This window comes from Chlorella variabilis (assembly GCF_000147415.1).
Source record: "Chlorella variabilis unplaced genomic scaffold CHLNCscaffold_2, whole genome shotgun sequence".
NCBI classification, from domain to species: Eukaryota; Viridiplantae; Chlorophyta; class Trebouxiophyceae; order Chlorellales; family Chlorellaceae; genus Chlorella; species Chlorella variabilis.
In genome coordinates this window covers 2,181,909-2,197,710 of record NW_005435086.1, presented here as the reverse complement: position 1 = coordinate 2,197,710, position 15,802 = coordinate 2,181,909, and the positions used below count along the sequence as shown (strand labels likewise).

Genomic DNA, 15,802 nt, shown 5'->3' with positions numbered 1-15,802 from the left:
TGCGCTGCGCAGGGTTGGCCACAAAGATGCGGGAGATGAGGTCCAGGCACTCGCGCGACAGGTGCAGGTTGGCGGGGAAGGAGTACTTGACGCTCATGATGCGCTGCGGGGGCGGGGAGGGGAGGGCGTGTGTGGGTGGGTGCGTGATGTGGTGCGGCGTGGTGTGGTGCGGAGGGGAGGGCGGCCAGGCGTGGGAGCCAGGCGTGGGAGCCAGGACCGGGCTGCCCGCCACATGCGCCGCCTGCCCGCGCGCCCTGTGCCACACCTGGATGGTTTTGCGGAAGTTGCGCGGGTCAGCTGGGTCCTCAAAGGGGTAGGCCCCCACCAGCATCACGTACAGCGTCACGCCGCAGGACCACACATCCGCAATCTCGCCGTCGTACTGCTTGCGGGACAGCACCTGCGGGGCAGCAGGACAGCCCTGGGCGGCACGGTGAAGTGCGCTCGGCTGCCATTGAGGGTGGCGGCGTGAGAGCTGGCAGGGCTGAGGCTAAGGAGGACAGCATCTGAGCCGTGCAGGCCGCCGTTGGGCTGGCAACCGCACACCAGCAGCCCAGCAGTCGCATGCGGGTCGAGCGCTTGCTTGCCTCTGGCGCAATGTATGCCGGCGTGCCTACTGTCGACTTGGGCTGCGAGTCAAACACCGCCGACTGCGGGCAGGGCAGGCGCAGGGGAGCAGGAGCGGTGTTGTCGCAGACAGGCAGCACATGCCCACACTCACCCAAACTGGCGACGGGCCACGCGCGCCACGCGATGCCCTGCTGCCCCCGCCTGCTGCCACATGAAAGCACCTCTCCACACCACGCTGCTGTGACCTGCTCTGCCAGCCTGCAGCCCACATCAGCACCACCAGCCTGCACCACCAGCCTGCACCACCCCCGCCCCCACACCTTGCTGTACCCAAAGTCGCAGATTTTGAGCCGCGGCGCGGGCCGCCCGTCCAGCAGCGTGTTCTCCAGCTTCAGGTCCCGGTGGCACACGCCCTGCACCCCAGCAGCAGCCAGCTCTTCAGCCCGTGATCCGCTCGCCCGACCGAAATGCCGCTTGTGTCCGGCTGGCATCGAGCGAGACAGCAAGGAGGGCTCCAGGCTCCCACAAGGCTCCCACCCACCACCACCCGCACCTCTCTGTGGCACCAGGCCACCCCCGAAATGAGCTGCTGGAAGAAGTAGCGCGCCTCGTCCTCGCTGAAGCGGTTGGCCTTGACGATGCGGTCAAAGAGCTCGCCGCCGCTGGCATACTCCATGGCTATGCCCAGGTGGGTGCTGGTCAGAAACACCTGGCGGCGGGGGGCAGCGGGTTGGGGCAGCGGCGTGTGAGGCGCAGGCTGCTGGGCGCGGCGGGCGGCGCGGCGCGGTAGGCAGCACCGCTGCTGAGCTGCGACAGTAAAGCAGGCGCGGGGCCGTGCCCTACTACTGGACACAGCACAGCGGATGCAAGCAGCGGCGGCAAGGCATCCCCCGGCAGCGGCCCGCCGCACCTCCCGGAACCGCACGATGTTGGGGTGGCCCGACAGCATGCGGTGGTTGATGATTTCTCGCTCTACATTCTTGTCTATCTGCAGCAGGGCAGCGGCAGATGCAGCACAGGCAGCGAGTGGCTGCGTGAACGTTCGGCGGCGGCGGAGGCGGCCCCTCGGCGGCACACATTGCGGCCTGCCCGCCTGCAGCCGCTCCAGCGGCGCACCTTCTCTCCCCGCTCAATGAATTTGACGGCCACCAGCTCGCCGCTGTCCTTGGCCCGACACAGCTTGGCCACACCGAAGTTGCCGCTGCCTATATCCCGAATCTGCGGAGAGGGGAGGTGATCGTGGGGTGAGCAGGCAGGAAGGGCGGCCCCGAGGGCCTCAGCGCCCGCCCAGCAGCCTGCAACTACGGGAGACCATCGCCGGGAGGGCCGCACTCACCAACTCGTATGGCCCGATGTCCATGGCTGCCCAGCGAGTGTCAGACAATCGGAGGGGAGGTCCTGGGCCGGGAAGGCCCCCCGGCGCGCCTCAGGCCGCACTTCGCTGGCTTTGCAGAAGGCGGGCTGCAGTGTGACGGCTCCTGGACCAGCCTGGGCGGGAGGATGAAGAAACGAACGATCGCTGGCTGGGGCATGCGCGGTGGCACTGGCAAGCAGTCACACTGGCGCACGGCTGGCGGCGGGGCATCGCACCATGCCGACCTGGGCCCTACTAAAGTGACAGTCCCAGAAGCTTACATGCTGTGAATGACAAGAATGCTTGGGACTGGGGGGACTGAGAGCAAACTGGGTTGTGGGCGCATGCATCGGTGCGCAGGTGCCAGCGCTGCTAACCGCTGCGGAAAGTGGCCGCCCCTTAGGGCAGGGCAGGGAGGAACGCAAGCAGGGGGGGATGCAAACAGAGGGGGAAGGTGCAAACAGAAATTAAATGTGTGCCGTCAGAATGCAGCCCTGGCACAGGCAGGCCGGCGGTGCGACAGCGGCTGGCTTCACAGCGTGGACAGCAGCCTCTCCACGGCGACATTGACGTTGCCCCCCGCCGCCACCAGCGCCCTGATGTTGGCCTCCCGGTCGTAGAAGCCCATGTCCTGCAGCTGCTGCAGCTGGGACGCATACGCCTCCTCCGGGTTGGCGGGTGGTGGCGGCGCCGCGCCAAACGCCCCCAGCCCGCCCGCTCCGCCGCCCATCATGCCCAGCAGCGCCCCGATGTCGGGCATGCCGCCGGCGGGCTGCGCGCCAGGCGCGCCGCCCAGCCCCGCGCCGCCCAGGCCGCCGGGCACGTCTGGGAACAGGCCGGTGCTCTGCAGCTCCTGCATCGCCTGCAGGCGGTGGTGGCGGCGGCAGCGGCAGTTGTCAGGCAGGGAGGCGTGGCACGCAGAGCGCAGCAGCAGCAGCCCTGAACCGGAAGGCTGCTGCTCCATGCTCCCCGACTCCCCGACCACCTTCCCACTCTCCCCCTCCCAACCCCCTGCCGCCCCCGCTCCCCACGTGCTCCCGCCGCCCGCAGCCCGCCCCCCGCCCACCTGCACCATCTGCTGCATGGCGTGCTGCGTGCGCGGGTCCATCATGGCACGCAGGCGCTGCGGGTCGCTCATCATGGTCCGCACCTGGTCCGCCAGGCCGGGGTTGGAGGCCACGGCACTGCGGCAGGGAAGAGGGGAGAGGGGAGAGGGGAGAGGTGTGGGAGGGAGCAGGCGGCGTGGGTGGGGCGGTACGCGGCGCGCAGAGCCGCGCGGCGCCGGCCGGCGCGGCGTCGGCGGCTGCCAGCTGGCCAGGGCTCTGCCTGCCGGCGCCTCACCTCTGGTACATCGGGCTCTGCTCCAGCATGGCCTGCATCTGCTGCTGGCCCTCGGGCGTGGACAGCATGGTGGACATCTGCTGCTGCATCAGCTGCTGCATGCCCGGCTCGGCCAGCATCTGCTGCATCGCCGCCTGCATGTCGGGGCTGCCCATCAGCTGCAGGGGGGCAGGCAGCAGGGCGCACGCAGGACGGGCAAGGGTCGGGGTTGGGGTAGGGCTCGGGGGCCACGTGTGATGGAAGGCAGGTCCAAAGGTTGACAGCGCACCCAGCACCAAAACCCCGCCCGACCGCGCACACCTGCTGCATTGCCGCCGCGTCCATGCCGCCCAGGCCGGCCAGGCCGCCCAGGCCGGGCGCCGCCGCGCCTGCCGCGCCGCCGCCGCCGGCCGCGGCCCAGGGGTTGGGCAGCGGCGCCTCGTTGGGGGCGCCGCCGCCGCCCGCCTGCTGCTGCGCGCCGCCGCCGCTGCCCGGCTGGAACAGCGCGGCAAACGGGTTGTCCGCCTCTGCTGCCTGCGCCTCGTTGGCTGCCTCCTCCAGCGGCTGCACGCAGGCGGGGCAGGCGGGCAGCCCATCTCCTCAAGCAAGCTCTCGGCGTGCTCGCCGGCAGCACGCATGCCGCCGCCGGCCACGTGCAAGCGGCCCCTGCCTCGAGCCGCTGCTGCCACCCAGGCACCACCCCCGCCCCAGCCCCTGCCGCCGCGCTTGCCTGCATGGATGAGTGGAACTGGCGCAGCGCGTTGAAGCCGCCGGGCATGGACTCGATGTTGCTCATGGCTCGGTCCATGTTGCGCACCTGCTCCCGCATCAGCGCCTGCACCGCGCGACACGCAGGCAGGTGAGCGGGAAGGCAGGGAGCGGCTGCCGCAGGTGAGTCGCAGCTGTGGTGCGCAGCACCTGGCCTCCCTCCCTCCCATACCGAGTGGCAGGTGGGGCACCTGTTGCCACCTCGCTGTCAAGGACAGCTGCCCAGGGCCATGGGTCCCCTAGCGCCGCACCCACCGGGTTGGACATGACTTGCGACATCTGGCGCAGCGTGTCGGGGTCGTTCAGCATGCGCCCCACCTGCACGCCGCATGAGGCGTGAGGCCGCCTCATGAGAGGCGGGCAGCGCAGCGGGGTTGGCGTGCGGCGACGCGCGAGGCAGCAGCAGCACACGCAAAGCGGGCTTGGCAGGCAATGCAGGGCTGGCAGCAGGGGAGGGTGCCGCAGCCAGCAGGGAGAGCACGGGGAGCAGCAAGGGCGGGAGGCTTGAGCAGCGGCTGGTGAGCCAGCATCCCGGCGCAGGCGCTGCTTGCCTCGGGGTTGGCCTCCATCATCTGCCGCACCGCCGGGTTGGCTTGCAGCATGGTGCGCATCAGCTCGGGGTTGCGCATCAGCGCCTGCGCGGGCAGCGGCAGCGGCAGCGGCAGCAGCCTCAGCGCGGGCGAGGCGCGGCGCGGCGTACGGCTGCTGCGCAGGAAGAGCCACCGCCAGCTTGGGTGGCTACCTGCGCCATGGGCGACTGCATCATCTGCTGGATCATGTCTGCCTGGCTGCCTGCCCCGCCGCCGCCGCCAAAGCCCAGGCCGCCCATGGCTTGTGCCAGCGGGTCGGCGCCCGGCCCTGGCGCGCCTGCGCCAGCGCCGCCGGGGCTGCCACTGCTGGCGGCGCCACCGGCGGCACCACCCGGTGACCTGCGCACAAGGTGGATCGCCGCCAGCTTGCGGATCGGGGTGAGCAAGGTGCCCAGCTGTGCCTGGAGGTGCACCTCCGAATGCAGCAGCACGCGAAATGGAAGGCAAAGCTGCAGTTGCCGGGCCCGAGGTCGAGGCGCTGGCGGCGGCGCAGAGCAGCTCACCTGCCAGCTGCTCCCTGGGGCTTTGACTTCACGCAGTGCACCACGTGCTCGTTGGCGATGCCTGCGGGCCGCATGGGCACCAGATCAGGGTGTAGAGAGGGGCAGCAGGGAGACCTGGGACCGGTCCTTCTGGAGGGCGGCCTGCAGCCAGGCTGCCGCGTCCATCCCTGGCCTTGGAACTGTGCACACCCCTCCAACCCTGCACACCATAAGACTCGACCGTCTGCGCATCCTTGAGGATTTGGCCTCGGTAAATCAGCTTGATCGCGGTCGCCTCGGCATCCAGCTTCTCCCCAACCTTCTCCTTGAGCTCGCCAATGGTCACCTCGGGCTCAGTCTCCACCTCCAGTGTGTCTCCGCCGGTGACCTGCTTTATCTTGACAGTGATCGGCATGGTGGCCCGCACAGCACAACAGAATGCAAATGGATAGCACTGAATGGGAGGCGAGGGAGCCGGGCCGCCCTCCATGCCAGCCGCCGCAGCACCGCCATAGCGTGGGCGCCGCCGCCCTTACCATATTGTTGCTTGCTTCACAATCCCTGGACATCGCTGGAATGCGTTTCAGCCCATCCCCCAGAACCTCACGCGCCAAGCCTGCCCCTGCCACCTGCCACTGATCCTGGCGCCTCCAGCACACCCTCACCCTCCAGCTTCCGACGGTGTGGTTACACACGCAGCGCCAACTGCGGCACTAGTGCCAGCGGGATACTGCGTGCCCAGATGTATGGCTGCTGGCGCTGCATCGTGTGCTGCTTAGCGGCCGGTGGACTTGGATCCGGCCTTGCCGGCGCCCTTGGGCACATTCTTCACCGCCTTGCCCGACGCCTTGGCCTGCAGCTTCTGCTGCGCCTTGTCGGCCTTGGCCTTCTTGGTGCGCTCCTTGATCTCGCTGCGGGGCGGGGCAGGGGCAGGCAGGGGGCGGGGGCGGGGTGAGCAGCAGCGCGTGGCACGCCAGAGTGGACGACACGTTCAGCAGGGGAGCAGCGGGAGCGGCGGCTGGGAAGCCTCCCAGCTGTGGTGCTGCCTGCCCCATGCCAGCTGCTTCCAACGCCAGGCCGCACAACCCGCTGCAGTGCTCCGGCATGCCCAACAAAGCTGCTAGGCTGGCAACTGGTGCCCCTGGGCGTGCCGCTCCACCCCGTCGCATGCCGCTGCCGCCACGCCGCTACCCTAGCACGAATGCTGCTGTCAGCGGCACAACCCCAACCACAGCAGCAAGCGAAGGCACAAGCAGCTAACCAGGCAGGCGCGCTGCGCGCAGGCAGCACGCGGCGCTCGCTCGTGGCGCGTGCCGCGCGGGCGCGCTCACCGCAGGGCTGCCTCGCGCGAGGCCTTGCGTGCCTCGGGCTTCTCCGCCTTCTTCTTCTGGATCACCTCCAGGGACGTGCCCGCCACGGAGCGGGTGGCCGCCTTGGTCACGTTGCGCCGCTTCTTGCGGGCCACCTGGGCCTCCTGGTCCTGCAGGGCAGCACAGCGGGGTGCCAGGGCCGCGGCAGCGGTGAGGTGAGCGCACGGGCGTGCATGCGAACTCTGGGCATGCTGACCCTGCCACCCCCGCCCATGCTGACTATCCGCTGGAATGGTGTCAGCATCTCTGTTGCGACGGACAGCTGCCTGGAGCTCAGGATGGCTGCCTGGCCAGGGAACAGCCCTCTCCCTGCCCTCTGCCCCAGTCGTCCATGGTGCGCAGCCGCGTGCGCCCGCCCGCCGGCCGGCAGCCCAGCTTGGCGCAGCACTGCCCTGCTGCTGCTGCTCTGCGATCCGCCAGCGCCATGAACAGGCTGCCGACTGGTCCCATCCCGTCTGCTGGCAGCCACCCTGCCAGCTGGGTTCGGACCTTGCGGTGCTGCTTGCGGTACAGCGTGGTCCAGGCAAGCTTGGCGGGCCTCTTCCGCTGGATAAACAGCGAGCGGCACTTCTGCTTCAAAAACAGGAATTGCTGCAGCAGGGGAAAGTAAAAGGGCAGCGGTGGGTGGAGCTGCTGCCAGCGACGCAACTGCCGGCGATCACGTGAGCAGTGCCACCAGCACTCGAAAAGCGCTGCGTCGCCTCCTGCCAGTCCAACGCCCACCGCCACTGCAACGGCTGCCAGCACCACTGCAATGCTCTAAGCTCTCATTCTGCTGGTTCGCCTGCTCGCAGCCGCCAAAATTGCTGCGTGCTGCCTAGCTGGGCTGCCTTGCGTGAACTGCCGGTCGCCAGGCCCCCAGCTGGCACGCGGATCGGCGCACCTGGCCGTCAGTGCGGATGAAGAGCACACCCTTGCCAGGGTAGATCCTCAAGCCGCTAAAGCGGCAAGTCTGGGTCCTGCAGTGGTGCCAGGCAAAGAAGCAGCAGGGATAGGCAAACAGCGTGCTGCACGAGCGGCGCAGGCGGCGGCGATGGTGCGGCCTGCTGGTGGCTGGCTTGAGGCCAGACGCGCTGCAATCCAGGCTGTCACGGTGCCACTGTCGCCCCGCCCGACCACTCCAGGGGCTGCAAGCTGCATGTGCGGGGTGCATCCCCGGCGCATGGGCTGCAACGGCGCGCAGCCGGACTCACTTGAGCACCATTGTCTGCAGCAGGGGCACGTGGAGGCAGCGGCGTCAGAAATAGGCAGGCGAGCGGCAAAGCGATGGCAGCGCGGCGGGCTGCGGCTTACAGTGCGTGCTCCTCAAGACCCCTGCCAACGAAGAGGCCGACCGGGGCGCCAGGAGGGCCTTTCTGCGTGGGGCAGGGACTCCTCCACAGGGACAAACTACGTGGCCTTCGTTCGTCTTTGCTCCCCGCACATGCCTCGGATTGGCTTCGCAGCCTGTGCGATGAACTGCTTACCTCTCACAGCCGCCTTGCAGCTCAGCAAAGCGTTTTTGTAGCCGGTCAAACCCATGCCGCACCTCTGACCCGCTGCTGCTGGTGCAACAGCGCCGCTCTTCAATTCCAATTGAAATTTCACTTCGAGCTTTGTCACCATCAATGACCGGAGAAATGCAGGGCAGCGGAGCAGAGAGCCGGGAGCTGGGCAGCTGGGACGGCCACGGCCCTCCCCTCCAGGAAGCCCTGGCCACGCTCTCGGGCCTGTCGGCTGGTGCGGCCGATGACGCCGAGCTGGTAGTCAGCGCCGAGGCCCAGACGGCGGTGCTGGTGGACGCAGCAGTGCAGTGCGAGCGCCCCGTTGTCGCCGCCGAGGAGCTGTGGCGCCACCGCCTGGCCCCCGAGCTGGCACTGTTCCTGCGGGCGGCGACGCCGCTGTGCGAGGAGGCACTGCAGCAGAACGAGATGGTGGATGTGCTGGCTGACGAGCTGGCGGGGCTGGTGGACGAGGATGGCGGCGAGGGGGCCGCCGTCGCCGGCCGCTCCTCAGCGGCGGCGGGCCTGGTAGAGCACCACAGCTTCTCTGACCTGCTGCACAGCAAGGGCCGGGTGCTGGCTGCAGTGGACTGGCATCCCAGCCGCCGCGGCGTGGTGGCAACAGCATGCACCCGCCCGCAACAGCAGCAGGCTGCAGCACCTCAGCAGCAGCATGCAGATGGCAAGGCGGCAGGCAGCGGCGATGCCGCTGCCCCCGCCTCTGCCGCACAGCAGCAGCAGCAGCAGCGCGCGCAGGCGCAGGCATCTAGCAGCGCTGACTTCCTGCGTCAGCCGCCCACTGGCTGCATCCTGGTGTGGAACCACGCAGACGCCATCCATCCAGAGGCTGTGCTGCAAGCACCGGCAGATGTGCTGGCGCTGGCCTTCCACCCCACCCAGCCCCACTTCCTGGCTGCGGGGCTGGCCACCGGTCAAGTGGCACTCTTCAACATGCAGCAGCAGCAGCAGCAGCAGGGAGCGGCAGGAACTGCAGCAGGGCTGCCCAGGCCTCCAACTTCCGCAGCTGCCCCTGCCGCCACCGGTGCCAGCGCCATCCTTGGCAGCTCTTCGGCACACAACCAGCAGCATGGTGCGCAAGGGGCAGTGGGCTCCACAGCAGACCCGGATCATGCGCGGCAGGACGGCAGCAAGGCAGCAGAGCTGCTGCCCAGCTTTGTGTCGATGCCCGAAGCCAGCCACCAGGCAGGCGTCACAGACCTGCAGTGGCTGCCCGGCGCTGTGATCAACAGGGACGGCAAGCTCGAGCCGGCTTCTGGCAGCGAGGGTGCCACCGGCGCCGGCAGCGGCGCCTCTGCCGACACATGCACCCTGTTTGCCACCACGGCAGCCGACGGCAGCCTGCTGCTCTGGGACATGCGCATCACCACCAGGCAGCGCAAGGCAGCAGTCAAAGGCAGGCAGCGCCGCGCGCCCAGCTGCCATACTTGCATGCATCAGCTGTGTGTGGTACTGCTGATATGCCCATCTGGCATATTGGTTCAACCTCGAATGCCCAGCTTTGCTGCTGCACAAGAGTTCCCCTGGCTGATATCGCATCGATGCCACCCGCATGATGCTGCGCTGGCACCTGCAGATGAGGAGCAGCCCGACTGGAAGCCGGTGCTGGGCCTGTCCGCTGCCAGCACCGCCAAGCAGCCGCTACTCGCCACACGCTTCTGCCAGGACAAACGCTGGGGGGCAGGGCGGTTTGTGCTGGGATCTCTGGAGGGGGAGCTGGCTATGGCGGATGCTACCACCCTCTTGTATGAATGCAAGGTGGGCCCAGGCAGGCAGGGAGACTGCATAATGGGTGCGGCACGGTCTGGCTTGCGATGCCGACAGTGCCTGTGCCCCTCCAACGTTGGCTGAACCTCCCTCCCTGTGACGGCTCGCACCCATGCAGGGCAGCGCCGAGTGGGTGCACCACACGGTGCAGCTGGTGGTGGGGCACACTGGGCGCATCGCTGCGCTGGCCTTCAGCCCCTTCTTCAGCGACGCGCTGCTGGCTGTGGGGGACAGCGGGTTTGTGGTGTGGCGGCTGCCGGGCATCGGCGGCAGCGGCGCCGGCAGCAGCGACCCAGGCGGCAGCAGCGTGGAGGCTGGCAAGGACGGAGGCGAGGCTGCCGCCGGCAAGGGTGGCAAGCAGGACAGCAACAAGGATGAGAGCGGCGGTGGATCCTGCCTCCCGCTCTTCCGCAGCCCATACACAGAGTCCTTCTACACCTGCGGATGCTGGAGCCCCACCAAGCCAGGTAGCTGTTGGCGGAGCCACTTGCCGCCTGCTGATTGCCTTGCTTGCAGATGACGCCACCTGGGTGGCAGGGCGCGAGAGCGTGCAGTTGGCTGGCCTGACAACCTCCACACCTGCCCTCCTGATTGGAGTGCAGGCACCATCATCGTGGGCAGGGCGGATGGGCGGCTGGAGGTCTGGGACCTGGTGGACCGCACCCACCAGCCTGCTGTGGTGGCCCCTGTGGCCCCCTGCGCCCTGACCTCCCTGTCGGTGTCGCCGCAGCCGGCCTCCAGCAGCAGCAGGGCGCCGCAGGCTCAGCTGGTGGCGGTGGGTGATATCGGCGGCACGCTGCGCCTGGTGGAGCTGCCGCGCGCGCTGCGCCGGCGGGGCAGGACGGAGATGAGGGCCATGGCGGCGCTGCTGCGGCGAGAGGAGGGGCGCCTGGCTGCCGTGGCGCGCCGAGCAGAGGCGCGCCTGGCGGAGCAGCGTGCCGCCGCCGAGGCCCATCGTGCCAAGGCGGCGGCGGCCCAGAGTGCTGCACAGCGGCAGCAGCAGCAGCAGAAGGAGAAGAAGGGGGCGAAGGATGAGGAGGTGGAGCAGAGCCCGGAGCAGGTCTACCTGGCGTTGGAGGCGGCGTGGCGGGCAAAGCTGCAGGGGGCGGCGTCGGGAGCGGCGGTGGCAGACCGTTGAGCAGCGCCCTTGTTTACTCTGCTTGCGCTCACCAATTTGCGATCACACTCTTCCGCCATCACGTGTATCGGCAAGAATCCGTTGGCAAGCGTTGGAAGCGTGGCATCCGGTGCCGGTAGGCCAAGGCCCTCAGCAATAATTTGATTGGACTAGATGATACATATATATGTTAAATGCCTGACAACAGTCAGCGTGCTGCAAGGCAGGAGGCGCCAGGAGGGGCTGAGCTGGCACGGGCCGATGATCAGGGCAGTGTTTCTGAAAGCTGGCGAAATCGCCAAATGCTGGCGAAATCGGGCAAAAAACGGCTCTGGCTGGCGATTGGCCGAAGGCTGGCGAAATGAGGGCAGGCGGCAGGGCATGGTCGCCAGCCCGTCGCCATCCCCCATGACTGGCATCGCCAATATATTGAGGGAAAATGGCCAAATTTCCTCAGGAACTTCATTCCATAGTGTTAAAAAAGCGCCAGCTTTCTGGGGGCTTCGCCCCCAGTCCCCCATAAAGGGAGGCAAGTGCCGACAAAGCAACGGCGGCACCGCATGCGTCCGCTGCGCCGCGCCAGGCGCAAGGGTGGTTCCCCCGCATTTCGCCAACCCCCACTGTGCCATCGCCAGTTGATTGGCGAAATTTGGATGCGACAGCGGTCCTCATCGCCAGCCCATCGCCAACGCTGCCACGAGGGCCAGAAACACTGGATCAGGGAGACACGGCTCCCCCGGCCCCTCTGCGGGATCGCTTGCAAGCACACACACCGTGGCGCCCTGCTGTGCTCCAGCAAACCTCGGTGCGAGCTGAGCGCGTCTCTCCTGTCGGGCGTCCGTCACCTGTATGGCCGGCTGGTGGACCACCATACAATCAGGAGCCAACAAGACGATGAGGGAAGCGGCGACACACAAGCAAACCATCCTGGAGGTGTGCGGTGGGCTGCTGGCCTGCCGGGCCTGCTAGGCACCCCTGCCAGTCGCTGAACGAAGCAGGACGGTCGCCAAGCCATCCTGAGCACCGCACGACAGCCGCCGACGGTCCGGTGCCGGGCCCCGGCCAGCGGGCAGGCCGTCGCGCTCCGCCGGCCGCTCAGCGCTGGGCCCTCCTCCCTGCTCTCCCGGCACTGCCGCCGCCTTGCTCATGCTTGCCCTTTGTGGACACATCCCTTGGCAGGTGGGCTACCTGGGGCTGAGCATGCTGGGGTCGTGGCTCATCCTGCGGTGGGCCCTGAACCAGATGGACCCCAACAAGAACGCAAAGGCGATGGCCAAGCTGCGCAAGAAGGAGCTGGCCAAGCGGCTGGGCCGCCCCGTGAACCTGGACGGCCAGTACGAGGACGTGAGTCGCGCGTGCGGGGGTTGGTAGGGGGGCACGCGGGAAGGGCCGGGGATGGCAGGGCAGGCTGGCGCCGAGCGCGCAGCCCGCGGTTCCATTTCCGGCGCTCGGTGGCTACTGCTGGCCTCTCCACCGCTCCACCCCGTCCGTCCGTCCGCCCCGCCCCGTGCGCAGGTGGTGGCCCAGGCGGTGATCAACCCTGCGGCCATCGACGTGACCCTGGAGGATGTGGGGGGGCTGGACCACATCATCGAGGATGTGACGCGGAACGTCATCACCCCCATGCGCCACCCAGAGCACTTCCGCTCCAACCTGCTGCGCCAGAAGCGCGGCGTGCTGCTGTACGGCCCGCCCGGCACAGGTGGGTGGGTGCCTGGGTGGCGGGCTGGCTGGCAGCGGGGCGCTGGAAGGCGGCTGCAGGGCGGCTGCAGCTGCTGCAGGGATGCGCGCCACGCCAGCCACCTGGTGTGCCGCCTGGCCAGCAGCGCCTGCCTGCCAGCTGCCTCAGGCCTCGCTGCCCCGTCCCCTTGTGCCTGGCAGGCAAGACGATGCTGGCCAAGGCTCTGGCTCGTGAGTGCAACGCCTGCTTCATCCTCCTCAAGTCGTCCACCATCCTGAGGTGCGCGCCAGGTGGCGCCAGGCGTGCATGGTCCGACGGCGGCAGCGCACCCGGGCAGGCCCCTAAACGCCTGAAATATATGCTCGCTCAGCGTGCTGCCAAAGCGCTGCCCTGCCCTGTACCTGGCTTGCTGGCACCGCTCCCGCTGCCCCCTGCTCCAGCTGCGTCCCCCTGCCCACCACACCTGCTGCAGCAAGTGGTACGGCGACAGCAACAAGCTGGTGGCGGCGGTGTGGAGCCTGGCCAGCAAGCTGCAGCCCTGCATCCTGTTCATAGGTGGGGCAGGGGCGAGACCAGCAGGGGGCGTGGGAGGCCCTGCATGCATCCAGGGCGCAGCGGGAGGTGCATGCAGGACCTGGTGGCAGCGGCAGGCAGGCGGGCACGCCGGGGCGATGGTCGGGCCGCTGCCTGCCGCTGGCACCAAAGAGGCAGCCAGGCTCATACGCCCCGCTGCCCTCCTGTGCCGCAGATGAGGTGGATTCACTGCTGGGGCAGCGCAGCCACCAGGAGCACGAGGCCACCACCGCCATCAAGACGGAGTTCATGCAGGCAAGAGCGCTGGGGGGGCTGCACCCGGCTGGCCTGGGCCGGGCCGGGCGTGCGCTCTCTCTGCCTGTACACCCTCAAGGCCGCCCGTTGCAGACCTGCGCACCCCTGTGCATGCACCGGCTCGCCGGGCGCTGTACCCTGCCGCCGCCCCTGATTGATTGGTTGCGCGCCCGCCTGCCCGCCCCCCCGCTGGCGCAGCTGTGGGAGGGGTTTGAGACCACGGGTCGCAGCAACATCCTGGTGCTGGGCGCCACCAACAAGAAGGACAGGCTGGACGACGCGGTGCTGCGCCGCTTCTCGCTGCAGTACGAGGTGAGGCGCAGGCGGGACGGTTGGCTGTGTGTGGGTGTGGGTGTGGGGGGCTGCGCTCATGCTGAGGCAGCGGCAGGGTGTGGCACCTGGCGCCGGCTGCACAGACGCAAGCAGCTCCAGAGAGACGGGCAGCGGCGCCGAGGGCTCACGCCCCTCCGGCCTCCCCCGCCCCGCCGCAGGTCAAGCTGCCGAATGTGACGCAGCGCGAGGCGATACTGCGGCTGACGCTGCAGCGGCATGCGCGGGAGATTGGGCCGGAAAACATCGAGCCGCAGCTGCTGCCGCTGGGCGCCGCAGACGGTGGCAGCGGGCTGGCCTGGCTGGCGGAGCGCACCGACGGCTTCAGCGGCAGCGACCTGGTGCAGCTGTGCAGCCAGGCGGCGGCGGTGCCCATCCAGGAGCACATAGAGTGAGCTGGGGGGTGGGGAGGGTGCGGTGCGTGCGCCGCTTGGCGGCACCTGCGGGCCTCCTTTGTGCCCGTGCATCCAGCTGGCGAGCTTGCTGCAGGGGCTGTGCACCTGCTCAGCCGCCGCCCCGGTCCCCACCCATGATGTCCCCTAAATATGCCGCCCTGCCCTTGTGGCGTGCACCCTGTCCCTGTGGCGCTGCAGTAGCCGCGAGGGCACCCTGCGGGCGCTGTCCCGTGCCGACTTTGAGAAGGTGCTGGAGCAGTTCACGCCGCCCAGCCGCGCCGCGCAGGCGCGGCAGCGGCGCGCCAACGGCGGCGGCGCGGCCGCGGGGGACAGCGGCCAGGAGGGGAGCGCGGAGGAGTCGATGAGGCTGATGGCGGCGGCGCTGCGGCAGCTGCTCATGGCAGACAGCAGCTGAGGGTGTGCGGGGGAGGGGTGAGAGGGAGGGGAGCGGGCAGGAAGGGGAGGGAGGCGGGCCAGGGCGCTGGGCCGTGTGGCCCTCGCCGCCACCCTGCCCGCCATCCAAGCCCGGCGTGTGCCCCATTTTATGTATGGTTTTGTTTGCTTGTCTAGCGTTGCGTGTTTGTTCGGTTGGCAGTCCCCCGCGGCTTCAATGCTGCCCCAGCAGCGTGTGCACCCACATCCTTGCCTCTGATGGATATATCTCTGTTGCAAAATTCAAGAGCGAGCCGTGCTCACTCACTCAGCATCATTCAGCGATTCATGCGATCATCATCATATGTGGGGTGGGGCAAGGAGAGGGTCTCATGTGTTTGTGTGGCGCCAGGCAAAACAAAGAAAACGTGCGCTGGAAAAAGGGTTGGCGTTGGGGGGGCGACTAATTATATCTCCAGGGCAGAGCCCTGAGCAAAAACGAAAGGGCGGGGGTCCCACCCTTGTGGCGTGCGTGTGGGTGGAGCGGGTGCGGGCGGCAGACAACACAAGGGCGGGTGGTGTGCGACAGGAAAAGAAATATGTGGGAGGGGGGACGATATGAATACAGACACAGATGCACATCAGTACAGACACATTTGCGGTGCAAACTACAGAGAGGGGCAGTGTTGGGGCCGGGGTGTTTGTGTGTGGTGAGGCCCAGGGCCTAGGGTGTGGTGGCGGGGCGGGGCAGGGCCTGCGGGGCGAGCCAGGCCCGCCGCCGCTCCTGGGCCTGAGCTCCTTCCCTCACCACGCCGCGCTGGCTGGCCGGCAGCGCTGCCAGCCCAGCCAGCCGGCTGGTGGTGCTGGCTGGCGGCGCGGCTGCTCAGATGTGCAGCATCTCAAAGATGCGGGTCTTGAGCTTGTCACACATGTCCTCTGCACGCAGGGCGCAGCGCGGCACAGCGGGGCAGACGTTCACACACCCAGCACCACTCTGCGCTGCCGCCTCGCCCCACAAAGCCCCGGCGCTTGCCGTGCCAGCAGGGCCCCGCCTCCTCCCAGCAGCCCGCGCTCCCGCTCCAGCGCTCGGCGCAAGCCACGCGCACGCGCGCAGCCCCCTCCAGCGCAGCCCACTCCAGCGCAGGCAGGCAGGCAGGCGGGGGGCGCCCCCCCACCCACTCACTGGCATCCCCCAGCAGCATGCTGGTGTTGGGCTTGTAGAACACCGGGTTGTCTGCGCCCGCGTAGCCCACGCCCATGGACCGCTTCATCACGATCACCTGCTTGCTCTTCCACACCTCCAGCACCGGCATGCCCGCAATCACGCTGTTGGGGTCCTGCAGGGGCAGGGCGTGTGTG

At 68.5% G+C, this 15,802-nt stretch overlaps 6 protein-coding genes across 6 annotated transcripts in view; 2 read left to right on the top strand and 4 right to left on the bottom strand.

The window, feature by feature from the left end:
- CHLNCDRAFT_138144 (hypothetical protein) overlaps positions 1-1,930 on the bottom strand; it is a gene marked incomplete at both ends in the record, with an annotated part of 2,478 nt that extends 548 nt beyond the window's left edge. Inside the window, 8 exons of the mRNA XM_005851248.1 lie at positions 23-103; positions 266-400; positions 618-650; positions 891-983; positions 1,124-1,279; positions 1,481-1,558; positions 1,687-1,788; positions 1,907-1,930. Of these exons, the coding sequence (XP_005851310.1) occupies positions 23-103; positions 266-400; positions 618-650; positions 891-983; positions 1,124-1,279; positions 1,481-1,558; positions 1,687-1,788; positions 1,907-1,930 (702 nt within the window). The remainder of the gene's footprint in view (positions 1-22; positions 104-265; positions 401-617; positions 651-890; positions 984-1,123; positions 1,280-1,480; positions 1,559-1,686; positions 1,789-1,906) is intronic.
- A 3,341-nt stretch (positions 1,931-5,271) lies between these two features.
- On the bottom strand, positions 5,272-5,499 carry CHLNCDRAFT_15743 (hypothetical protein; the record flags this gene model as incomplete). The annotated part of the gene is made up of 1 exon (XM_005851247.1): positions 5,272-5,499. A coding segment is annotated over one exon (228 nt), but the record flags the coding sequence as incomplete, so codon positions are not given.
- A 260-nt stretch (positions 5,500-5,759) lies between these two features.
- Positions 5,760-7,766, bottom strand: CHLNCDRAFT_29622 (hypothetical protein). The gene is made up of 6 exons (XM_005851246.1): positions 7,748-7,766; positions 7,648-7,661; positions 7,338-7,413; positions 6,944-7,045; positions 6,416-6,564; positions 5,760-5,995 (listed from the first exon to the last, which is right to left on the bottom strand). Exons 2-6 carry the CDS (start codon positions 7,656-7,658, stop codon positions 5,860-5,862), a joined length of 474 nt encoding a protein of 157 aa, XP_005851308.1. The 5' UTR covers positions 7,659-7,661; positions 7,748-7,766; the 3' UTR covers positions 5,760-5,859.
- A 307-nt stretch (positions 7,767-8,073) lies between these two features.
- Positions 8,074-10,858, top strand: CHLNCDRAFT_138141 (hypothetical protein; the record flags this gene model as incomplete). Its single annotated transcript, XM_005851546.1, has 4 exons — positions 8,074-9,397; positions 9,530-9,711; positions 9,839-10,187; positions 10,323-10,858. The coding sequence occupies 4 exons, from the start codon at positions 8,074-8,076 to the stop codon at positions 10,856-10,858; spliced, it is 2,391 nt and encodes a 796-aa protein (XP_005851608.1).
- A 1,179-nt stretch (positions 10,859-12,037) lies between these two features.
- Positions 12,038-14,071, top strand: CHLNCDRAFT_19045 (hypothetical protein; the record flags this gene model as incomplete). Its single annotated transcript, XM_005851545.1, has 7 exons — positions 12,038-12,181; positions 12,353-12,539; positions 12,719-12,797; positions 12,991-13,073; positions 13,267-13,412; positions 13,545-13,658; positions 13,838-14,071. The coding sequence occupies 7 exons, from the start codon at positions 12,038-12,040 to the stop codon at positions 14,069-14,071; spliced, it is 987 nt and encodes a 328-aa protein (XP_005851607.1).
- Positions 14,072-15,326: 1,255 nt separating this feature from the next.
- CHLNCDRAFT_138139 (hypothetical protein) overlaps positions 15,327-15,802 on the bottom strand; it is a gene marked incomplete at both ends in the record, with an annotated part of 5,881 nt that continues 5,405 nt past the window's right edge. Inside the window, 2 exons of the mRNA XM_005851245.1 lie at positions 15,327-15,379; positions 15,627-15,780. Of these exons, the coding sequence (XP_005851307.1) occupies positions 15,327-15,379; positions 15,627-15,780 (207 nt within the window). The remainder of the gene's footprint in view (positions 15,380-15,626; positions 15,781-15,802) is intronic.